This window comes from Elgaria multicarinata, chromosome 1 (genome assembly GCF_023053635.1).
Source record: "Elgaria multicarinata webbii isolate HBS135686 ecotype San Diego chromosome 1, rElgMul1.1.pri, whole genome shotgun sequence".
In the NCBI taxonomy this organism is placed as follows: Eukaryota; Metazoa; Chordata; class Lepidosauria; order Squamata; family Anguidae; genus Elgaria; species Elgaria multicarinata.
Genome location: NC_086171.1, coordinates 39,041,197 through 39,065,925, shown reverse-complemented (window position 1 = coordinate 39,065,925; position 24,729 = coordinate 39,041,197). Strand labels below are relative to the sequence as shown.

At 42.4% G+C, this 24,729-nt stretch overlaps 1 protein-coding gene across 2 annotated transcripts in view; it reads right to left on the bottom strand.

Moving 5' to 3' along the window:
* ACVR2B (activin A receptor type 2B) overlaps positions 1-24,729 on the bottom strand; it is a 149,765-nt gene that overhangs the window by 22,360 nt on the left and 102,676 nt on the right. Inside the window, exons 2-5 of one of the 2 annotated variants that reach the window (XM_063126064.1) lie at positions 23,105-23,312; positions 8,468-8,577; positions 4,431-4,591; positions 1,441-1,584 (exon numbers count right to left, since the gene is read on the bottom strand). In XM_063126064.1, the coding sequence (XP_062982134.1) occupies positions 1,441-1,584; positions 4,431-4,591; positions 8,468-8,577; positions 23,105-23,312 (623 nt within the window). The remainder of the gene's footprint in view (positions 1-1,440; positions 1,585-4,430; positions 4,592-8,467; positions 8,578-23,104; positions 23,313-24,729) is intronic. The other variant, XM_063126072.1, reaches the window with a different exon arrangement.

Genomic DNA, 24,729 nt, shown 5'->3' with positions numbered 1-24,729 from the left:
TGGGCAAAGAAATCATGAACTCCTTCAATCCCACATCACTCGCACTATTAATGATGCAGCATTAATTATTTCCCACCAATGGCTTACCACAGTACAAACAAGGCGCATCGCGGCATTCCATTTTCTGCTTTATCAGAATACAGGTTTGTAGACATTTTAGAAATAAGTGGATTTAGAATAAGCCAAGAAGTAACATTAGAGTGAAGCAACCAAGGAAACACTGGCTTTTTGACAACTGCTATTTGGGACTAATGGTTTGTTTGATTTTACACCCAGCCCAAAGTTTAAAAATAAATAAATTAAAAAAATAAGTTTAAAAATGTGCCCAGTTCAAAGTTCTGGTGATCACCTTTAAAACGCTCAATGGCCAGGGACCAATTAACTGAATGAACACCTCCTCCCGTACCATTCTGCCCATGCATTGAGATCTTTAGAGAACGCCCTTCTCCATGTACCATCATTGGGAGAAGTGCACTATGCATCTACAGAAAGACAGGGCCTCCTCTCCTCCCAAGGAAGATATGATTGGCACCAAGTCTGTATTCTTTTTGGTGCCAAATTAAAGCATTCCTGTTTGCCTAGGGATTTTGAGCAGCATTCTGAAATTTGAAAGTTTAAAATGGTAGAACTCATTCAGTCTAAATTGATTTTAGAATGTTTTTCAAAATCCTAAAGTTTCATTAAAATAGAGTGGCGTCAAGTCCCCACCTCACTGCGGCTGCCTCTTCCTCCTCCATCTCCAAAAGGACTGGGAAAGCTATGGGCCTCATAGCCACTAAATATTTGCTTGGCTCTGATTTATGCTGACCCAGTGATAGCAAATCATGAGTTAAATAATCTGCTTCCTGTTTTACGCTAATCAGAACTTATAGTTATAGCCAAACTTGGCAGAACATTGGTTAACTTAAACAATGGTTTGTTGTCAAGCTGGGATCATAAACCACATTTTGATCCTGGCTTGTTTCAAGAAACTATTGTTTCAACTAAGCAGAGTTTCCCCTAATTCCAAGTTAGTTTAAAACAGGAAGCAGGTGCTTCCAACCAGCTCCTTGCAGTTGCACCAGAGGAGGGCGGGTGGATCACATGGGCCTGAGATATAATGCAGCTATTATTATTATTATTATTATTATTTATTTATATAGCACCATCAATGTACATGGTGCTGTACAGATAACACAGTAAATAGCAAGACTCATTCATGTAACACTAAACAGTGGATTAGCATTACATCCACTGACTCCTTTGACTGTCTTGGTTTGTGCTGGAATGAATCAACAGGCATCACATATGTTGCTTGTATAATTTTTTTAAAAAGTGTCTCCTGTTAAAGATCATTTGCTTGCCAGAAGCCTAGAATATGAACCTTAGAACTCCATGCTCCAAACTACAGCTAGGAAGCCCTTATTTCAGGACAGGACACACAGTCAGTCCCACACTCACCTGTATGGGGAAGATTTTCACTGCTACATAGTCGTTCACTAGCTGAGCTTTCCAGACACAGCCAAACCGCCCCCTGGCCTTGATCTCCAGCAACTGCAACGGCTTTAGTCCAACCAATGGAGAAGGGGGTGGCAGACCTGGATCCTAGGAATGAGATGTGGACGATGATATGAACAAGCTGGAGTTGAAAATATTTGTATTTCAGAGATGGCCAACAGGGCTGTGTGTCGGCTGTAGTGTCCCTAACCCAGGTTGGCTGTGGTGTATGAGCATCTCATGCACTGCTGCTAAACTGGCAGGTGACACTCCCAGGGCTAAACTAGGGAAGGATGCTGGGAGAGGCACCTTTCGAATCCTTCAGCCTATAAGACCAGACTCTTCAGCTCACAAAGCTCCTTGTTGGGTCATGATGATATCATTCCTTGCAACAAGGGTCTGCAGGCACACACACACCCTGCTTTGGAATGACATTCGCTGACCGCCCACACTCCTGGATGAAGTGGGTCATTGCTGGTTTACTTGAAGCCATCCGGTAAATTTACTTCTTGACATCAAAGGTTGTTTCACACATTATGGAGAAGTGAGCCCAGGTTTGTGACCACGTGTATGCTCATAGGGGATCTGTACCCTTATTATACTTGCAAGTACTTGTTTGTTGCATGCAGGGTTTACATTTTTAGCTATTCCACTTTTTTAAAAAATGATGCATGAAGTGCCCCCATGTCTCCCCAATTGAAGGGTGTTGTTGTTGCAAAGTTTGGCCTTGACATATATTAATATGGTATGCTATTCAACCTGTGTTTGAAAAGAGAAATAATACATTGTCCTCAATTCAGGTGATTAGCCTTAATCCAATTGTATGGATGCATTGTATGCATCCATACGATTCCAATGCTAGCTTTAAAAAAACGATGTTATGGCTATTATTTCTCCCGAAGTCTGTTTCAGTATTTAGAGACAAGAACAATGAAATTTTCCTGGACTTCAATTATCTTGGCCTTTTACCACATATTATTCCAACTAAAAGCATTACTTTGAAAAGTAAAATCAGGCTAATGCACTTCTCTAAAAACAAGGTTTCAAGTGGGAATTCAGCAAACTTAAATGACCTTTTCCCAGCAATCACAGAAGTTTCGAACAGCATTGTTCAAGTTGTGTGTGTGTGTTTTGTGGGGTGGGGGGGCTTTGACATTTCCTTGGCCTTATCTCAACCTATTTTTTTCTTTTTCATTTTTTCACGATATTTGTGGGGAATGCAGAGTGCCATTTAAGAACAACAGAATAAAATATTGTTCTATGTGGCTGATGTTCATATACCAATGAAAAGGGTATAGCAACACTAAGAATTTGTAGGAGTGGGATAGAAAAATCCCACATGCTGTCGAACAATCAAATGCCTCCGGGAAGTTAATCTTCCTCTGTATCCCCCACCCACCCACCCAGAATCTAGTACTCTGAGTTATACTGCCTCTGTTAGTAGGGGTTCCACTTAACTGTAATGGCTAACAGATGTTGGTAGACCTCCCCTCAGTGAATCTGTCTAATTTTTTAAAGCCATCTAACTTTTGGTCTACACCTGACAGCAGGTAAAGGATGCCATTTTGAATGTACTCCCATGTAAAAAGAACGACATGCAATTAAAACAAATTAGTAAAGCATGGCTCCAGCTCAAGCCAAAGCCTGCTGTGATTCTTTTTCTTTTGCAGAAGTGTAAGGGGGGGGGGTTAAAAATGTGATTCCCCCACCTGCACTCTGAAATGGCACAATCCATTTAACCACCTCCAGACTCTGCCATTTCATGCTGCTACTTCAGCAGCCAGGCTAAGCCAGTAACCATCAACATGTCAGATGCATCTGCCCACAGAACGGAGTGGATTTTAACACTCCTTGAAATAAATGGTCAACATCTCTTCACTATGTAGGTGGAGGCAACAGGCAGCCATCTCTCCGCACAGCTAAATGCTCAAAATTTCACTCAGCCCCAAGAAAGATCTGAGGATTCATGATTTTCATATACTACAAAAGCTAAGAAGATTCCAGCCTGGTCAGTTTCTGAAGGGGAGACTGCTTGGAGTTCCATATAAACCATGGTTTAAAGAAAAGCAGTTAAGACTAATAGATTCTGCGTGTTAACCAGCATTCGCCTGTTAATTCATATAAATCTGTGCTTAATAGATCAATGGTTTTCAAAATGAAAGGACAGGGTGCAAGAGGTGGCAGATCCTACTTTCAGTGCCTTCCCTAAGTTATGCTTACCATGCAATAGATGGCAGCCAAGCCACCCCTCTCTCCTCTTTCACTAATGTGGTACTGAAAGCAGAGAGTCTCTAAGTTACTGGAAAAGCAGGTGCTTTGCACGCACACGGGCCAAGGGCCAACGCTCAGGCTCTCCAGTTTAAGGATATCTGGCACCAGGGACATTCATATTTCTGCCTGAGACTGCTGCCTGCCAGAGTGCACAGTACCAAGTGAGATGGAGCTGTAGTTTGACTCAATATGAAGCAACCCTCCTACATGCACATTTATTTACGGTATTTATTTATTACATTTTTATACCGCCCAATAGCCGAAGCTCTCTGGGCAGTTCACATTTTTTCTACTTTCTCTCCTCCCAGGACAGGAATTGGGAGCATTGTATTACGCCCCAGGCATGGCATAGGGTAGCCTTCCCCAACTCGGTGCCATCCAGATGTGTTGGACAAACAACTCCCAGCATCCCCCAGATGCTGGGAGTTGTTGTCCAATACATTCAGATGGCGGCAGGTTGGGGAATGCTGGTGTAGGGGGTAGAACACGACGGCTGGGAGTCCTCCTAATATGTGATGGCTTTGCAACCACTTTGAGAGAGCTGCCGTCTGAGGCCTGCCAAAAGCCTGGTACCCATGGGAGTTCACTGGACCACTCCAGGCAACATAGCCCTGCCTAGAGCTGGTTTGCCGAAGCTGCAAGCGTTGTGCTATCTGAATCCACCATGTGTTTCCCAGATATACCATGCATACCTCGCTGATGTCGACATGTCCGTACGGTGGTTTGCGATGACGGTACATCCAGAAGGCCAGGAGGATGGCAATGGAGAGGGCAATAATTGGAAGCAGGGAATAAACCAGAATGTTGAGCAGCGAGGCAGTTGGTGGCGGCGGCTCGTAGACCACTGAGAAGACAAGAGGAGAGCAACGCTAAGGATTTAGAAGAGCATAAGAACTGTCTGGCTGCTTCAGATGAATGGGCTATTTACTCCAACATTCTGTCATCAAGGCACGATGGAGAATGAGGTAGTTATCATCTCTCCCCAAAATCTGGTAAGCAGAAGCCAAGAGCTTCTGAGTGAAGCTTGTCCTGGGCTCAAGGATGGTCAGCTTGTTTAGCCATTTGGGGCAGAATCCTATGCATGTTTGGACCAAAAAAAAAGTCCTACAATTGCCAGCATGCCTGAGCCATGTTTCTGTCTGAATATGCATAGGACTGAACCCTTAATGACTGCATCCTGGAAGTATATCATACGACAGATATACGTAATTAATTGTGCATGTATTTGTGCACTCGGCGACAAATCACAGGTGGCAAACAAGCATTTGTTTTTTGATGTTTACGCTTGAGAATTGGAAATCCCAACTGTTTCAAGGTCATCAGATGGGCGGAGGAAACGTTTTTGAAAGGATAGCAGATCCGTTTCTCCTTCCAGATCACTCAGTAATCTGCACGTACTACCAAAACCATGAGGACTAGAATTTAATTTGAAAATGAAACCTCAAATTCCCAGGACTTTTATGGCAGCTCACAGGCTATAGGGAATGGAATGTGAAACATCTTAAAGAGCATTTCCTCTCTAATATACCAGCTCAGATGTTAAGATCAGCATGGGGAGGCCCATGAAAGGGCCTTTTCTGTAGTGGCTCCAAGATCATAGAATTCTCTCTCTGCTGAGGTGCACCTGGCATTTTCACTGTATACATTTCATCAGCTGATTAAGACATACCTATTTACCCAGGGATTTGGAAGTGGATGAAGAATTTGTATTATAATTTGAATGGAGCCTTTAATGGTGATCTTAAGTAATTTTATATTGTTTTATTGATATGTACCCTGCCCTGGGACCGTAAAGGCAAAGGCAAACTATACAATCAAATCATTAAGTAAATAAATATGCTGCCAATCCCTAGGTTACCGGCTGTAACCCTAAACATATAAAATGCTCTATCTCCACTCCTATTCACTATACCTTACTTATGAATAAGTACAAGTAATTATCTTCAAACTTTTCAGCCCAAGCACGTATTTTGGGACTTAGCTCCTAAATTTTTTTAATCATATTTTTGTATAGTAGTAGTGCTGCTGGTGTAATTCACCATGAGTTTGACTGAGACCAGCCATGGTGTCTGGCCCACTTGTTGAAGACTGATGACTTAGTGGGTAGAAAGTAGATCTCCTGATGTTTGGGACTTGAACCCCTAGCATTCCTGGCCATGCTAGCAGGGGCTTCTGAGAGTTGTAGTCCAAAACATCTGAAGATCTACCTTCCACCCACCCTTAACTGGGAGTACCAAGATCCTTGTCAGGACTCACTCTTCAAATTCCTTCCTTCGTGAAAACTTTTCCTCTATCCACTATCTGCTATCTTTTAAAAGTTTTCCAATCCACTCATCCAACATCTCCATAGACCTCACTTCTAGTCCTGCTGATTTGGTGCCAGCCTCCCAGCAACGCTATGCAAGGAAGCCAAAGGGGTTCCTAGGAAGCTGGCAATCAGTTACTCAATGTTTGTGTCCCTTTGTTTCTCTGGCTTGCTCACTTTGGACTGCTCTACCTGGATTTGGACTTCAACATGATTCTAGTTTTGAGTTCTTGTTTGTCTTTTCTGATTATTTGGACAAGCTTGATCTGGAGTTTGGCACTTTCCCAGGCTAGATCCAGCCTCTGCATTTCTTTTTCCAGCACCCAGAGTCTGCAGGGACTTCCCACATACCTTGCTGAAGACCAAAAAGGCATTACCGTATTTCTTCGATTCTAAGACGCACTTTTTTCCCCATATAAACATCTCTAAAAGCGGGGTGTGTCTTAGAATCGCGGGTGCGTTTATTATTTCTTAGAATCAAAGCTTTTTTTCTGTTGGTGGTACTGAAATTAGTGTGCGTCTTACAATCGATGGCGACTTAGAATCAAAGAAATACGGTAGATCTGCTTTTTTGAAGCTGTGAAGCTTCATTAGTTTTATTCACAGAATATTCCGTTGGGTCCTGGGTTCCCCAGCTTACCTGATTATTTTACAAGGTGGGCCCAGCCTACCTCGTTATCATTATCTCGTCTCAGTATTTAGCTGTTTACTTGTGTTAGGTTAACAAAAAAACAACAGAATTTTAATGAAATATTTAATTTTAAAATGATCATTTTAAACAAAAGATTATACCTGCACACGTGCAAGCACGCACACACATACACCCATTAAACAGACTACAACAGGCTTTAGGACACCTCAGATTTGTTTGGCTTGACTCTTGCCCTGGGTGCTGAACAGTGAACCCATGTGGAGCCACAATTTGACATACGGACCAGGTTCATACAATTGCAGGGAAGAAAGAAACCATTGTGGCTGCTCCCCACACTCCGCATGACCTTCATTTGCATTACTACCTGCACTGCTGCGTGGGTTGGCATGTTCTCCAAACCTGGCGTGCAGCGGAACAGGGAACCAGGGTTGTACGCACTCTACAACCTATGATGTACAGTAGAGATTGTAGGGTGGCTATGGCCGCCGCCACCGCGCTGCATGCCGGGTTCGGATAACATGCCAACCTGCACTGCAGCACGGGGAATAATGCAATTGGCGTTCACATGTGCGGCACACAAGAGGATGGGGGGAGCAACCACGATGGTTGCTTCCCTCGTTGTGATCATCTGAACTCCCCACTGTGTTGGGTCAAATTCCTCAATTGGTCGTCTGTTCACCTTGTGGGCCACAGCACCCAGAGCAAGAGAAGGCAAAGACTTTGCTTAACACTAATGGAATAATCTTCCTGAGTTAGAATTCTACCCCTGATTATGTCCACTGGATTACTCCTGTTTACATTCTTGTTGGTACCCTTAAAAGAATTCTACCAGACCGGGTTTGGGAACCATTTTAAATCCAAGGGCTGAATTCCAATCTGGTAAAGATCTCAGGGGCTACATTCCATCTGGCCAAAAGCAAAGTGGCTGTGGCCAAAGGCAGAGAGGGCAGGGCCTTCTGCAGCGGTCAAGAGAGAAAAGCTATTAGCGCCAATCAGAAACTGATCAAAGGGAAGAACTTTTCCCTGCTAAGCACTGAGAAAGGGAGACTTTTCCAGTGCTCAACAGGGGAAAGCTCTTATCTCCTATCAGCTGATGATGGGAGATAAGAGCTTTTCCTGCCAGGAGTGGAGGCAGGGCCTGGGGAAGAAACAGCTGAGCTGAATAGGGAACCCCATGGCTGTAGTAGACAATGAGACATTACTTAACTTTAAAGAAAGGTCCTATGCTTTTAAACATTGATAACATCAAGGCAAGAAGCCAAGGAGAATTACTTACCGCACCAGCAGCAAAGAAGGTATTGGTGAACTGGACCTTAGTTTTTAGATCCCTTGCCCCCTTACATCCCTGAAAGGCCTGGTAACTCGTTTCTCTGTGATCACACTCCCATCACCTCACCACGCCCACTGGCATTTTCCCATCAGCTGAGATATTTAGCTCAATCTGTATAAATCAGACTGTGTTATTCTCCTCCCACAAACATTCTGTCAGCACAGATCCACCCTAAGAACTCCAGGAGAGCAAGGAATTTATTTCCTTTGCTTATGGCCTAGGAAGCTACTACACAACTCATTTCACCCAGAAGACTGAAAAACAACTAAAGTACATTCTGTAGAAACCCAAGTTACAGAACTATCAACTTCCTAACCTAAAATGTCACCGCTCTAATTAGGTTCCATGTTCTCTTGCCTCAAGGTTAGCAAAAACCTACCCAAGTAAACTTTCGATACAAAGATGTTTTATTCTTGACAAACAAAAGCCTCACCTTCTGGGCCAGTAACTTCGGGTAAGTGAGTGAATTTCTCATTGCAGTAGTTTCCCTCGCAGCAGCAGAAAAACACTTGTGGACTCTCTTCTGTGGCCACACACTCCTGCCTGTATATTAAAACAGCATAAAAGAAAAGAAGATAAAGTCAGTGAATTCTTGTATTGCCCTCATAAGAGAAGCTGCTTTAGTGTACAAATGAATTGTCTTTTCCTATTTACTTCCAGTTTCTCTTGTATTTGGCTGATCCACAGCACCTTTTGTTACAAGAGACTTTAGAAGTAGCAAACTCCCTGTGTTAGGAGCTCAAGAGCCCTTTAAGTGCACAGGAAGTTTACAGAAGGCAAGTCATTGCTAGTAAAGGTATAGCTCTTAATACACTAGCAAGTAGAGCTGTGGTTTCAAGAACACATGCCCACACGCTATCTCCCTCTTGTATTTAAAAAAAAAGGAAGCAGAGCCGCAAAGAACTTTTCCAACACCACATATGGAGTCACTATAGAAATTTATCATGAGCTGCAAGGCCATGGCTAAACCTGCTGAAATGTCAGTTGCGCCCACATATTTCTTCATGCGTCATAAAAGAGTGGGGCGGCGGGGGTGGGAGGCTGTGTCCAGTGAATTCTTCCGTGGTACCATGAGAAAAAATTCCAGAGTGAGATCAAAAGCGGCAGCTTTTAGGATATTTTTTGGAAGGAATTGTCAGGTGAGGCCTCACTGGAAAGAGCTACACACTATGCAACTTGTGGCAAGGTGCACCAAAACCACCTGGAAATGAATGTCAATAAACCTTGCCTGTGCAAAGGAGAGTATCTTTGTCAGCGTCAAATGATTGCACTACAAATAATATGCCCGAATGATACTTCCACAAACCAGACAAGGCCAAGCATCTGCCCCAAGTACAGCCAACAGTGTCTGGCGTGCTATATTAGTCTGTCTGTCTTTCTTCCATTATTTTCCCTCTACAGTTTAGGGCTTGTTATTGACTAACCGACACCACCTTTCAAGGAGTGACAACTGCACACATTATGCCCGCTCCTGCCATTTTGTAGCTCATGCAGGGAGATATTGTCCCACGTATTGCCTCCTCCCATCCTCAGAATCAATAAAGTATAAATTTCTCATGCAAAGTGTCAACATGGATATGATGAAATATGTATATTAATCAGATGTGTGTTTTTCATTAAGCGAACAAGTCAAAACAGCTTATGGATTTAAGCAATATTTCCATATGCTTTTGCTTGAGCCCATATACAACAAACTATCTGAGTCTGGATACTCTGGACTTAAAAGAGTTTTGCTATACTTCAAGGGAAAATGAATGCTCTGCTAAATCACCAGGTCAAGACATTTATGTGGGTGAGTGCATTGTTACCCGATGCACTCTGAAATTTGTTATTTTGCTAAGACCTGTCTCCAATGTAATACTTTACATCCATGCAGTGGCGTTTTGCAGTGTTTCTGTTATTTCATAGATAGAAAAGGTGTGGCATGAAACTTCTCTAGGGACTATCCTGTGAATAAAATCCAACATCAGTCTAGGATTCCATGTTTTATGAAGAGTTCTGCATAACCTATTCTACAAAAAGCTTTCTCTATATATGAGCTCTCAGGAGTACAGTTTGGATGTCAAATCAAGTTTCAGTCTTAAGCATTGTAGATATTTTGAACAAATATCAGATCACAAATCAGAGAATAACAAATTTCAAACTATGAAACCAATGCTGTATTCACTCATGCGTATATTATATAATCCGTACAGGAAGTTAAATTAGATATAGGATGTTTCCAGACAAGGCTTTTATCGCTTCATCTCTCTGCCTCACTCATAGAATTTTACAGGGGCTCCAGATGATTTCTCCAACTTGTAGCCCTCCAGTATTTTTCTACAGCTTCTCTCATCATTTTTCTTATTGCTGAAAATCTGTTGAGAAAAAGATGGAATGTCCACACCATGCTTTCTCACTGGTAGTACTAGGAGCCCTCTGTCTGGAAGCACCCATGTTCCAGGTTACTTGAAATCAAGGGTGGGTTTGTGTTTTACTACTTTGGGTTTTTTTTTTACTACATCAACCAAACAGAGCCTCATTCAAAAGACATGGAATTGAATCATTCTGAGCTCAGGAATTTGTTTTGAGTACCAGAACTGAACCAAGCTCCCAATCTTAGCACTCCTAGTTAAACCCCTTCTTTGATACAACATTGCCTGGGACCCCCAACCCCCAAATGAAATTCTGTGAATGAGGCAGAGAGATGGCACAATAAAAGCCTCATTTGGAAGAACCTGATAGTGGCCTGACTAAGACCATATAGCTAATGTCACAGCTGACTTACTGGCTAACATCTGGATCAGAGAGGTCTTAAGAGCTTTTCTACATGAGGCATTTATTGTGCGCTCATCATTCCCTACTCATTTTCACGGGTTCTTTAGATGACATCGAGCCTCGTGTGGCGCAGAGCGGTAAAGCAGCAGTTTCTGCAGCTGAAACTCTCCCCACGGCCTGAGTTCGATCCCAGCGGAAGCTGGTTTCAAGCAGCCGGCTCGGGTCGACTCAGCCTTCCATCCTCCTGAGGTCGGTAAAATGAGTACCCACTTAGCTGGGGGAAAGGTAATAACGGCCGGGGAAGGCAACGGCAAACCACCCCGCTATAAGGCCTGCCAAGAAAACGTCAGCGAAAGCAGACGTCCCTCTATGAGTCAGCAATGACTCAAGTGCTTTGCACGAGAGGTTCCTTTCCTTCCTTTCCTTAGATGACATCATGACCCTCCAGTTTTTCTTTTGTTTGTAAACAGCACTTTCTATGAGTTTTTTCTAGAGAAGGGAAAATGGGGTATTATTTCTGATGTAGAAAAAAATGTCTTTTCCTTTTGTGTATTTGTGCTATTCTGCTATAAGTATCAGCTAGAGGTTCTGTAGCAGGAAAGGAAACCAAAATTAGATGCAGTGGATTACTAGCCTTGGGTAGAAAAGCCCTTAGTTCCTTCTGTTAATTAGGATGTTACGCTAACTCTTTCCAGTTGTTCAGGGTTGTTTCTGAAGTCTACCAACTACCCCGTTCAGGGAGGCAAAACTACTTTATGGTATTTCCGTACAGGAAAACCACAACAGATCACAGCTTTTCTTCCTGATGTGGCAGCATGACTGGCTTCCCTTGGTCAGGCGATGAGCCGAGCCAACATGATAAGAAAGAATGATTCATGATTCATGATAACAGCTTGTTGAGTGATGCTATCAAGTGATGAGCTTCAGCTTATCATGCAGAAAGCTCTGAGCTCATTTTATAAGTGATGCCTTGTGATTTATTTGCACAAGTAACAGCTCACACTCATGGTCAACTCCTCACGCAGGAAGTTCAGGCAGCCCATGAGTGAGCGGTATGGATAGAAAAGGGAGAATAAAGATAAATTTACAGGAGAGTGCGGCAATTACCTCGAGCTGTATACTGACTGAGGAGAGATGCCATTAATCTATGTATACCATTTCCTCCCTATTTTAGTTTTGTCTTGTTCGTTATGTTTAATTTGTTCCTTTCTCTTACTCCCAGAGCGGATTCATTCAGCCCCTACTGTTATATATTTAGTGGTTTGTTTGAGGCAGAGGGAGGGAAGAGAACAGGAAGAAGGTAAGAGGAGAGGGGAGAAATGGGGCCATACACAAGAATGACATTGCCATTACTTTGCACTTTGCAAAATATTGATGTATATGATTGTACATGTTATCTAAAGTAACCTTAAAACACTGTAAATAATGTCAAAAGGAAAGTTGCAGTAACATCCATACATATAACACATGAATCCAATCTATGGTACTGATAATGAGAGAAAGAAAGATTTTAAAATTGCTCAACATGCCTTGAGCCCTCAGGAAAGGATGGAACCTTTAGATGGTAGATAGGTAGGTAGATGAGAGAGAGAGAGAGAGAGAGAGAATATGGAGGAAGATGCTATCTCCCTCCTCTGATGTCCTCCCAAACATCAGCTCTCTGCAACACAATGGGCCCAGTTCACACATAAATGCTCATACATATTTGCCACAAGTCAGCAATAACTTCAACACATGAGCCAACCATCACTGGCTAATCAGAATTTCCATACCACCAGTCCTCATGAAACTCAATAAATTTTGTTCCCGATAGCTTTGTACTACACAATATACTAGTTTTTCAACAGGAACAGCTTTTGTTCTACTTAAGGTTATAACTTATAACCTTTCTCTTTCATTTCTGTAACTGTTATAAACATCTCAATAAGATTACCAATACAGGGCAGGGGGAGGGGGATCCTTCAATACTTTTCAGAAGGAGGCTGTTTACATCAGCCTTCCTCAGCCTGGTGCCCTCCCCAGCCTGGGAATGATGTGAGTTACAGGGCACATCTGAAGGGAACCAGGCTGGAGAAAGCTGCTTTACGTTTTGGTTAAAATAGATCAAATACTGAATGAACAAGGGATGAGATATAACTTACACAGACCACATGGGTCTGCCTTGGCATTTACTGTAGGTCAGCTGCAGATGCCATCACTGACAGAGGCTTTTTTTCAAAATCGCTACCTTATCGCAGGGGCTTCCCAACAGTAGCACCTCAGTTGCAGAATTCTCTCCTAATGAGCTGCAATTGGCTCCTACATCAGCACCAAGTGAAGGATTTTCTTTTTCAGCAGGCATTTGTACAATTCATTGTCTGATAATAAATTGTGTCTGTTTTTGTTTGGTTGCTGTGACCCACCCCAAAATCATATGTGATGAGGGGCAGGATATAAATTCGATTGAAAAATAAGTACATTAATAAATATGGAAACAGCAGTTCTAAAAGCCAGGTCCATTATCGTACCCTCCCAAAATACCTCAGAGTGTTTTTCTACCCTAGTATATACAGCTATGAATGACTAAGGTTTCCTTTTCTGCAGCAAATGGCTTTTGGTAGAACATATGGCTCTCCATGTAATGGTACAAGACATTTTTCAGAACATGCCAGAAATTGTTGAGCATTTATTGTGTGAAAACATCCAGGAACTCCTTCCCCTCCTGGATTTTACAACTACAAAGAAAAGTAGTTTCTTTTGGTTGTTTTAATATAGGGATATCAGGGCCAGATATACACCGAGCAGGATATGACACTTTGAAAACAGGTTGAAAACTGAATATGGAGTGTGTCCTGGGCCCCTACTGTTGTAAACCCTTTTTAAGCAGTAGTCTAGATCCTGCCCAACTTAAATTTATTTATTTTTATTTATTTATTTATTTATTTATTTATTTATTGCATTTATATAGCGCTCCCATAGCCAGGGCTCTCTGGGCGGTTTACAGAAATTCTAAAATTGAGGTAAAAAAACAAGTATACAAAATTTAAAACGCTAAAACACAGAACATACACACATAAAGCATTAAAAACCGATTAAAAACTAAACATGTGGGTAATTAGGATGTGCCGCCATATGCATGGGTAAAGAGGAAAGTCTTAACCTGGCGCCGGAAAGATAGCAGCGTTGATGCCAGGCGAGCCTCATCAGGGAGATCATTCCACAGTCTGGGTGCCACCACCGAAAAGGCCCTATCCCTCGTTGCCACACTCCGAGCCTCTCTCGGAGTAGGCACCCAGAGGAGGACCTTAGATGTTGAACGTAGTGACCGGGTATATTCACGTTGGGAGAGGCGTTCCGTCAGGTATTGTGGTCCCAAGCCGTGTAAGGCTTTATAGGTCAAAACCAGCACCTTGAATTGGGCTCGGAAACATACAGGCAGCCAGTGCAAGCGGACCAGAGCAGGTGTTATATGGTCGGACCTTCTGGTTCCCGAAATCAATCTGGCCGCTGCATTTTGCACGAGCTGCAGCTTCCGAACCGTCTTCAAAGGCAGCCCTACGTAGAGCGCATTGCAGTAATCTAACTTGGAGGTTACCAGAGCATGGACAACTGAAGCCAGGTTATCCCTGTCTAGATAGGGACGTAGCTGGGCCACCAACCGGAGTTTGTAGAAGGCACTCCGTGCCACTGAGGTCACCTGAGCCTCCAGTGACAATGATGGGTCTAAAAGAATCCCCAAGCTACGAAGAGGCTCCTTCAGGGTGAGTGCAATCCCATCCAGAACTGGTAGAACACCCCCCATCCTGTCAGTGGAATCACCTACTAACAACATCTCAGTCTTGTCTGGATTGAGTCTCAGTTTATTAGCCCTCATCCAGTCCATTGTCACAGCCAGGCACCGATTCAATGGAGTTTTGGGTTATATAATGGAAACGATTGGGCATTATTCTCCTCCGCTACCACCACCAACCCACAACAAAGGTATTCTGAGAATTTTTCATTGGCTTTCAAGCATGGGATGCTTTGAAGAGACAGACAAGTGGAGGGCAAAGTATTTCAGTTAGTGGCCTGGTTCAGACAACACGCTAAACCATGCTGCTTAACCACAAAATGGTTAGCATTCTGTTAACCATTTTGTGGTTAAGCAGCATGGTTTAGCATGTTTGAACCAGGCCAATGTAATCAAAGCGTCCCAGCTACATAGCAAGATTAGCCTCTTTGAGTATGTAAGCTTATCATATCATAACAAGGAGCAAGAGCTACTAACTGGAGGAAAGTGGGAAACCCTGAACCAAGGGAGTGATATCATGGAGGAGTTAACATTATCACCATTGTCAGAGCACCTTAACATACACAAGGTACTCTACAAGAATAAAATAAACTGCTCCCTGTCTGCAGGCTCAGCATTTAGAGTGGAGTGGGGGATGAAGAGCCAAAAGTGTTAAGTATATGAAAAGAAATACTTGCTTAGTCATTAAAATTGTGTGTGTATGGCTATCTCAGGGTTAAACAGAGAAAGTCTATCTGTGGGCAATTACCTTGAGATAGAGGCTGTTCTGGGAACCTTGCCAAGATTCTAAGTTAGCCTCATCACAGCTATATGTAATGTAGATAAGAATTGTGTAGATGTGTATATAGTTTCTCACTTGTGTAAAATGGAACTGATCACTGCTTACTGATCACTGCTCTATGATCACTGCTCTCTGTGTATGCCTCAGTGTGCTGATCTGAACTGATCTGAATTGAACTGCACAGAAGCCTGAAGGAAATAAACCAGCTCTGCTGTGTAAGACCTGCGTGATGTGTGTTTGTTTCTGAGCACAAACAGAGTTCCAGAGAGAGAAAAGTTCTGGTACAATAACCTAACAAAGGTTATGGGCCCAGCCCAGTCCAGTCCAGGCAAGTCTACGCCAGCCTAACCCAGGCAGAAGAACCAGAACTTGATGGGAACGGTGCAGTATCAGAACCAGGAGTCTGCTAAAACAGAAAACTGTTGATGAAAGAAGACATCAAGCTAAAGCCAGTGCTGCAAAGTGAAGAATAATCTCAGTCGGCTGACTCTGAGGAGGACTCTCAGCAGGAGGACGGTGAGATACCAATTCCTAAAGCAGAGGGAATGGCAGGAGCTAATATGTCTGGTTTGCATCAATTGTTAGAAAAGCTGAATGACTCTAACTATGCATTATGGTCTTACAAAATGCAAATGTATCTGATTCAGGCTGAACTGTGGTATGTAGTCACAGAGGATCCACCAGATAGAGCAGATCCACAGAATGCTAAATGGTTTAAGGACGATGCAAAAGCAATGGCAGTTATTGCATTAGCTGTGGAAGACTCTCAAATTTCCTTCATTCAGTTTTTGAATACATCAAAAGAGTGCTGGAATGCGCTACAAGCTGTATATCAAAGAGAAACAGCGGGCAGTAAAGTAATTCTAACCCGGAAGCTGTATGGAATGAAGCTGAAACCAGGGGAGTCTATGTCAAACCATTTGAAAAGCATGAGAGAAATCTTCAATCAACTCAGGGCACGAGGGATGGAGTTTACAACTATACACCAAGTCTATGTGATTTTGTCAAGTCTTGATTCATCGTACGACGCGGTTGTCACCATGATGGAAAGTCAAGAGGAGAAAAAATTAACCCTTGAGTATGTAGCTGGAAAACTACTGGAAACCTATGAAAGAAGACAAGCTTCAAAACAACAGAGCTTTAAACATCCTGTGGCTGAATTTCAACAAAGCCATAAATCTTCTGACGTGGTGGCTGCATTAAAGGCAAGGAAATGCTTTAACTGTGGTTCCACAGGACATTTACGGCGGGATTGCAACAACAACAAGAAGAAAAAGCAGTCAACAGCAAAGTGGAGAGAAGAGAACAACATGAATGAAGCTGAATCAACAAAGAAGTGTCTTCTAGCAAGAGTCAAAGAGACAATGAATCCTTGGTTTTTGGACTCTGGGGCTTCAATAAGTATGGCAAAAGACAAACTTTCATTTGTAAACTTGGAAACTTCTACTTCAGAGCAAAAGTGTGTTACCCTTGCAAATGGAACAAAAATCCAGATTTGTGGTGTGGGTAATGTATATTTTGATTGTCTGGGAGTTGAACTACAAAGTGTTTTATATGTACCAGAATTGGAAACAAACCTTCTAAGTGTGTTTCAGTTAACAGAAATGGGGTATGAGGTTTGTTTTACTGAAGAAAATTGTACTATAAAACAGGGAAACAAGGTGTGTGTGCAAGGAATAATGAAAGAATCTTTGTATGTGATTAATACTTGTACAGAAAATGAAGTTGTAGCCAGCAAAGTCACAACAAAAACAATAGCCAATTGCAAACCACACCAAGAGTGTATCCATTTAACTCATAAAAGGTTTGGTCACGCTAACTATAAAACAATTTCTAAGATTCCAGAATTGTGTGAAGGGGTGAAAATCAAACCATGTTCTAACTATGTAGAATGTAATGTATGCAGTGAAACCAAGTGTCATAAGTCAAACATTCCAAAACATAGTGAGAGAACAACAAAAAGAATTTTTGAATTAATTCATGCAGATCTTGCAAGTCCTTTTGAGACAAGTCAAAGAGGAAACAGATTTTTCTTGTCTATTGTTGATGATTACAGTAGATTTGGATTTGTGTATGTGTTAAAACAGAAGAGTGAAACTTTTGGAAAGTTTAAAGCCTTTGTTAAGTGGAATAAAAATAGATTTAAAGAACCTATAGCTAATCTAAGAACGGACCGGGGAGGTGAATTTCTTAGCAACCAATTTAAAAAATTCCTCAGTGATGAGGGTATACAACATGACCTTACTGCTCCATATTCACCATTTCAAAATGGAGTTGCAGAAAGGAAAAACAGAACCTTGCAGAACATGTTAAGAGCTCTATTGAAAGAGTCAGGATTGTCTAATCTGTTCTGGGCAGAAGCTTTGTCCACCTCAAATTATTTGTTAAACAGGCTTTACCACTCTGTACATGAAAAAACTCCATATGAAATGTTTTACAAAAGAAAACCTAGAGTGTCACATATAAGGGTTTTTGGAAGTAAATGTTTTGCTCATGTTCAGAAAGAAAACAGACCAGGAAAGCTAGCTCAAAGAGGTTTGGAATGTAAACTGTTGGGATATGATACACAAACAAAAGGCTATCGTTTGTGGTCTCCATATCACAAAAGTGTAATTGTGAGCAGAGATGTAGTTTTTCATGAACAAATGCAGGAAACAAAACAGTATGTAAGTTTGCCTGTAGAACAGAAAGCTGTAGAAACAGAAGAAATTCCTGAACAATCTCAGCAAGAGAGGGAGGGGGAAGAAACTGTAGAGGAGGAAACTATGCCTGTAACTATGCCAAAGCGACCAGAAAGGGAACGCAAAGCTCCAATTCGTTATTCAGATGAATACCAAAGCAAACAGGTTTCTCATAGAGCTTTACTGATAGCCTATGAACCTACTTCATTTGAAGAAATTCAGGAAATAGAACCTACAGAAGCTCAGGGCTGGCATGAAGCAATGTCAGAAGAAATCAGAGCAATAGAAAAAAATGAAACGTGGGAGCTAGTACCTTTACCTGAAGGTCGTAAAGCCATTAACAGTAAATGGGTATTCAAAATAAAACAAAATGAAGAAAGACAGGTGGAACATTCAATGGTAAAACACAAAGAGATGCTTTTAAAGCTGGGTCTCAGATTGTAACACAATTTAAACAACATGCGCAAGAGGAGGACTGTTAAGTATATGAAAAGAAATACTTGCTTAGTCATTAAAATTGTGTGTGTATGGCTATCTCAGGGTTAAACAGAGAAAGTCTATCTGTGGGCAATTACCTTGAGATAGAGGCTGTTCTGGGAACCTTGCCAAGATTCTAAGTTAGCCTCATCACAGCTATATGTAATGTAGATAAGAATTGTGTAGATGTGTATATAGTTTCTCACTTGTGTAAAATGGAACTGATCACTGCTTACTGATCACTGCTCTATGATCACTGCTCTCTGTGTATGCCTCAGTGTGCTGATCTGAACTGATCTGAATTGAACTGCACAGAAGCCTGAAGGAAATAAACCAGCTCTGCTGTGTAAGACCTGCGTGATGTGTGTTTGTTTCTGAGCACAAACAGAGTTCCAGAGAGAGAAAAGTTCTGGTACAATAACCCAACAAAAAGGAGAAGGGTCTTGAGGGGAAAGGGAGGTAAATAGCAACTTTGAACTCGTGGAGTGAGACTAAAAGGAAGAACAAGAAAAGGGTTGAGTTATTTCATTGAAATACCAAGAGAAAACTTGCTGAATATTGTAAAGCAGAATTACAGAATCCCAAAGAATGAAGAGAACTATCCCATCAGGGCGTATTTCATAAGGACATATGAGGAGCCATGTTGGATCAGACCAAGGGTCCATCTAGTCCAGCAGTCTGTTCACACAGTGGCCAACCAAATGCCCACAGGAAACCCACGAGCAGGACATGAGTGCAACAGCACCCTCCCGCCCATGTTCCCCAGCAACTGGTGTACACAGGCTTATTATCAAAAGCTAAGGAAAGATCAAGGACAAACCAGAATAAAATACAACTTGTGTCTTAGCATTTAGAGGATTGTTGGAGATTTTACACAGAGCAGTCTCAACAGAAGTTCCCAAATTAGACAGGAAAGGGCAATTGGAAGGAGGGTGGGAGCTGAGACAATAGGAACAGGGTAATCCCTCAACTAAGCTAAAATACAACAGTAAACATAAATAAATATTTTTTTTTAATGACACCATATTAAAATAATAGATATTTAAAAGCCTGGGAGAATAAAAACAAAACCCTCTGCCTAGTACCAGTAGGAGAATACAGTCAGTGCTAGGTGGTCCTTCCTAGGAGAGGAATTCCACAAACTAAAGATTTACGATGTCAGAAAGGAACTTCCAAATAAAAGCAGTTCAGCAGTGAAACAGACTGCCTTGTGGGGTGGTGGGCTTTTACTTAAGCAGAGCCTGGTTGGCCATCTGTCAGGGATGCTACAGCTGTGCCCCGCAGTGCAGAGCTTGTATTGAGCAAGGGGTTGGATGAGATGATCTCTGAAGTCCCTTCCAACTCTATGATTTAAAAAAGATTTGGAAACTCATAGGGGAGGGGGGTGGAGAGTGCAAGAGGTTACTAAAACAAACATGATAGAGGTTTGAAAGGAAAAAGAAAAAGCAGTGTAAAGGAATGACAAGGTCTAAGATGTGGTCTGCAGGATGCTTGGAGGGTATGAGAAGAGAGGGTAAGAGAAAAAGAATGGACGAGGGAGGAAATGCTGAAGAAAATATTCAGACTATGAGTCAATATGGGTATTGAAACCAAGGAGAAGAATAGGGGGAGAAGAAGGGAGGAAAAGAGTAGCCGAACACAAGATCAAAAAGGAAGAATGAACAAGAGAGAACCTAGAGGATGACATATCACAGCTATCCAAAAATAAAAAGCAGCAAAGAAACAACCTGAAATTTGAAATAAGTCCTTAAGAAGAGCCCTGATGGATCAGACCAAGGGTCCATCTAACCCAGCATTTTGTTTGCACAGTGGCCAACCAGCTGCCCATGGGAAAACCGCAAGCAGGACATGAGTGCAACTGCACCCTCCCACCCATGCTCCCCAGCAACTGGGGGTACATAGACATACTGCCTCTGAAGATAATATATAGCCATCGGGACTAGTAGCCATTGATAGCCTTTTCCTCCATGGAATTGTCTACCCTTATAGCCATCCAAATTGGTGGACATCACTGCATCTGTTACGAATAATGAGGAGAAAGAAAGATCTTTATACTAGTGAAAAGCACCATCCCACCACATTGTCCTAAAAAGACTGGGGTGGAAGTGGGGAGGGGGGAAAGGTTGATGAATTGTATGCACCCAGAGTAGTGGTGCCAAGTAGAGAATTCCAGGTTCCATAACAGCATAAAGAGAGAAAGACTCTGAGAGAAAAAAGATTGTATAGCCTGGCTGATTTGCTAACTGCAGAACATCGATTTAGAAGACTGAACAAAACAAAAGAAATGACAAGGAACATAAACAAAATCAAGAGGATAAAAGGGATGTGCAGAAGGGCCAGGGCTGAGACCAACACCATCAGCTAACTGAGATAAAATATAGAAAAGTAGCAAAATACCTAAAACCTAGATAAGAGAAACTGCAGGGGGGGGGGGCAGGAGCAGTCCTCAAAGCCAGAACAGACTGAGGCCTTAGCTAGACCTAAGGTTTATCCTGGGATCGTCCCGGGGTCGTCCCTGCCTGCTGCCGGGATCCCCTGTATGTCATTTACATGAACAGGGACGACCTCAGGACGATCCCGGGATAAGCCTTAGGTCTAGCTAAGGCCTAAATCTGTCTATAGCCTGGGTGTTTATCAGAGTCATTCTAGCAAGTCATTCTTTAATACTAATACTGGTGCTGATGGTATTCAACTTCTAATCTTTTTTCTCTTTTTGGGGGGGGGTAAATACAGAAGTATTTGTAGAGGAATTGTTGGGGGGCGGCTATTTTCAGAATATCCACAAGAGTTTTGTCACTTGTGCCTCAGCATGCTCTCCAACGGTCATAAGAGGGGAAGCGTCAAGTCCGTTGCAGAATCTCTGCCAAAATAGAGCTGGCGGGCGGGATGGGGGTGGGGGTGTCCTCAATAGCAGTCTGTGAAATTACTCTTCTAAGGCTGCAATCCCATAGCCACTTATCTGTAACTAAGCCCAACAGAACATATTGGGTCTTACTTCTGAGCAGACACGTGTAAGATTGTGCTGGAAAAGAAAACTGCGACACAACAGAGAATAACAGACTAGCTAACCGGGTTGTATTCAAGTTGCAATTAATGGGTTGTATCCAACAGTGTCCTTCTGTTGACACCGCTGGCTGATCAAATTCCCACTCCTCTTTCAGCCCCTTGTAAATCTTCCAAATCAGTTTTAGAGGGTTGGGGGAACCCCTCTGAAGCAGACTCTGTGTGTGTGTGTGTGTGTGTGTGTGTGTGTGTGTGTGTGTGTGTGTGTGTGTGTGTAGGGGAAGAGAAACGCCTGTTGCACTAGTGGATGTCCGCCCACGTAATGTTGGATTTTGCCTAATATTATAAAATTACCACGCTCATAATTTCTGTGAGCTGCTCTTGTATTTCAGGGGCTCTGAGTTTGCCTGCATTTTTTGTAAAAGGCAGAAATTATCATTCAAACCAATTTCAATGAATTGTACCATCAGTTTAAAAAAATACACATTTGAGGAAGAAAAAGACAGTCGGAAAAGGGTTTTGGAGGAAGTAAAGACCAACAGCAACTATGAAAGAATATGGCCACGTTGTTTTATCAAAATGCATGCTGCTATTCTGTTTGCCACCTTTACTCCGAAAACTCAAACTGCTGTGTAGGATTGGAAGGGGCTGCAAAGCAAGAAGGGGCTACACAGTGTAGGACAGAAGCGACTACACAGTCATTAGTGAACTGCTTTCTAATTCCATATTTAACCAGTGAAAATAATTAAGACAAAGTGGCTATAATTATATTTTGGCCACTATCAGCCCCTTGACACCTTATTCATTTTGCTGATACAGAAAGTGTCTCATAATTTACCAAGCAAAAACATAGAAGCTGTAACTTAGTTACAGCGTCCAGTTCTGGGCTCCATAATTCAAGAAGGACACAGACAAGCTGGAGCGTGTTCAGAGGAGGGCAACTAGGATGATCAGGGGTCTGGAAACAAAGCCCTATGAAGAGAGACTGAAAGAACTGGGCATGTTTAGCCTGGAGAAGAGAAGATTGAGGGGAGACATGATAGCACTCTTCAAAGACTTAAAAGGTTGTCACACAGAGGAGGGCCAGGATCTCTTCTCGATCCTCCCGGAGTGCAGGACACGGAATAACGGGCTCAAGTTAAAGGAAGCCAGATTCCAGCTGGACATCAGGAAAAACTTCCTGACTGTTAGAGCAGTACGACAATGGAACCAGTTACCTAGGGAGGTTGTGGGCTCTGCCACACTAGAGGCATTCAAGAGGCAGCTGGACAACCATCTGTCAGGTATGCTGTAGGGTGGACTCCTGCATTGAGCAGGGGGTTGGACTAGGTGGCCTTTTAGACCCCTTCCAACTCTACTATTCTATGATTCTATGATTATAACATTAGAAATTTTAACAAACTAGCAAAAGGTTTGATTCTGCAGTTGAAAGCTTATTTGTAGCCACCATAGGAACTACAACTCACTGGACAAACACAAGGCCAAGTATCTGTATTTCATGAATGGAGATAGGGAAAACTGCATCTTCCGCAGAGAGCCCCGATCCCCACGTGAAGCGAGAACCTAAGAGTGTGCTCCTTGGTTCTACCGATTCCCCATTACCTGTCGTAGCAGTTGAAATCATCGAGCCAGCAACCTTTCTTCACCAGTTCGATGGAGCCAGAGTTGTTTCTCCAGGAGGCGTAGCAATGGAGGCGCTTGTCCTTCTCTCCTTCACAGCGCTCTACCCCGCTCTGGTTAGTCTTTTCCAGTTCCCAGTTGGCGTTGTAATAGATGCATTCCCTCGTCTCTGCCTCACCATGGCCTGGCCCTGGAGGAAGATTCAAAATGGAAGGCTCTTAATAACAAAATTGAGAGTGAGGCCCCCGAAACCCAATACAAACATTGCCTACATGCTCAGCAGAAGAACTGTCAGGGAAATAGAAGGATACTTATCACCGCCAGTTGCAAGATGGTTCCTTTACCACAGAACAAAAGTCTTTTCTCACAACATTGAATATTTTGTTTAGGGAACAGTAAGAGAAATGAGTGAACCCATGTATTTCTGGATTGGACAGCCATTATCCTGCTAACTCCACAACATATGAAGCTATGACGAAATTGTTTCAGCAGGTGCAGAGTGCTTTTCTACACCACTAAGTAAAAGTCAAAACACTCACATAGCAGCTAAGAGGCTAAGCTGTGTCATAGAAAGTCCAAGTTCCAACATCCCCTCAGCCACAAATTTACAAGCTGGTCTTAGGCAAGTCATCTCAGCCTTAGCTCCCCCTCTTCCCCCTGTATCTGTAATACAGAGTTAATACAATGAATCCATGACAGGACCTGAATCCATGACAGGACTTGAACCCAGGTCTCTTGGATCCAAGTTCAGCTGGTTGAAGCTACTTCCCCTCTCCTCTCCTTTCTCCTCTTCCGAGAAAGAGATTGGAAGCTGTTGCTTCTGTCTTTGATTAATCTAACAAATTGTGTTTAATCTTAACGATGGGTTGATTGAAACAAGCCAACTTCAAACCACATTATAAAGCTGGCTTGTTTGAACTAACCATGGTTGTTTAATCACAGTTTAGAGTTCGGCCATAATGCTAAACTGTGGTTAATCAAAAACTGAGGCAAAAGCTTCCGATCTCCCCCTCATGGAGAAAAGGGAGAGAGGTTCAAAGTTGCTCATTCCCCTCACGATAATCCATGATTTATGGGAACATGTGAACTGGACCTTTAGCTATCTGTTGGACCCCCTGTTATCAAAATCAAAAATTCATAAAATAAGATGACACTGAAGTTTCAACAGGATTGTAATAATTCTCTGGAAAATGATATCCTTTATGCCATATGCAGCTGTGTTCTTTGGGGAATAAAAGGCTATAAAAAGAGCACCCTTTAACAAGACATCTGGCAACCATGATATTATCCTACTTTGTCCTTCAATCAAAAGAAGAGGACATGAGACTGTCAGATGTTCAAGAGTCACAATATCAGGTCAAAGCACATGTGTTTGGAAAACCATGCTATGTTGCTTGTGATTTAGTATGTCCAACATCAGAAAAGGCAATGAGGTCAGATTTTAACGAGAATACTTTGTGTCGTCTCTCCCCACACCCATAGTTAATAGAGCAGCCTTTTCCCACATTCGGGGGGGGGGTGTTTTTCTCTGAAACAGTGGCCATTAATCTGGCCTAAAAATCAAAATTTAGAGCCAAGAGAACCTGCGTTTGTCCTGTCAAGAGACA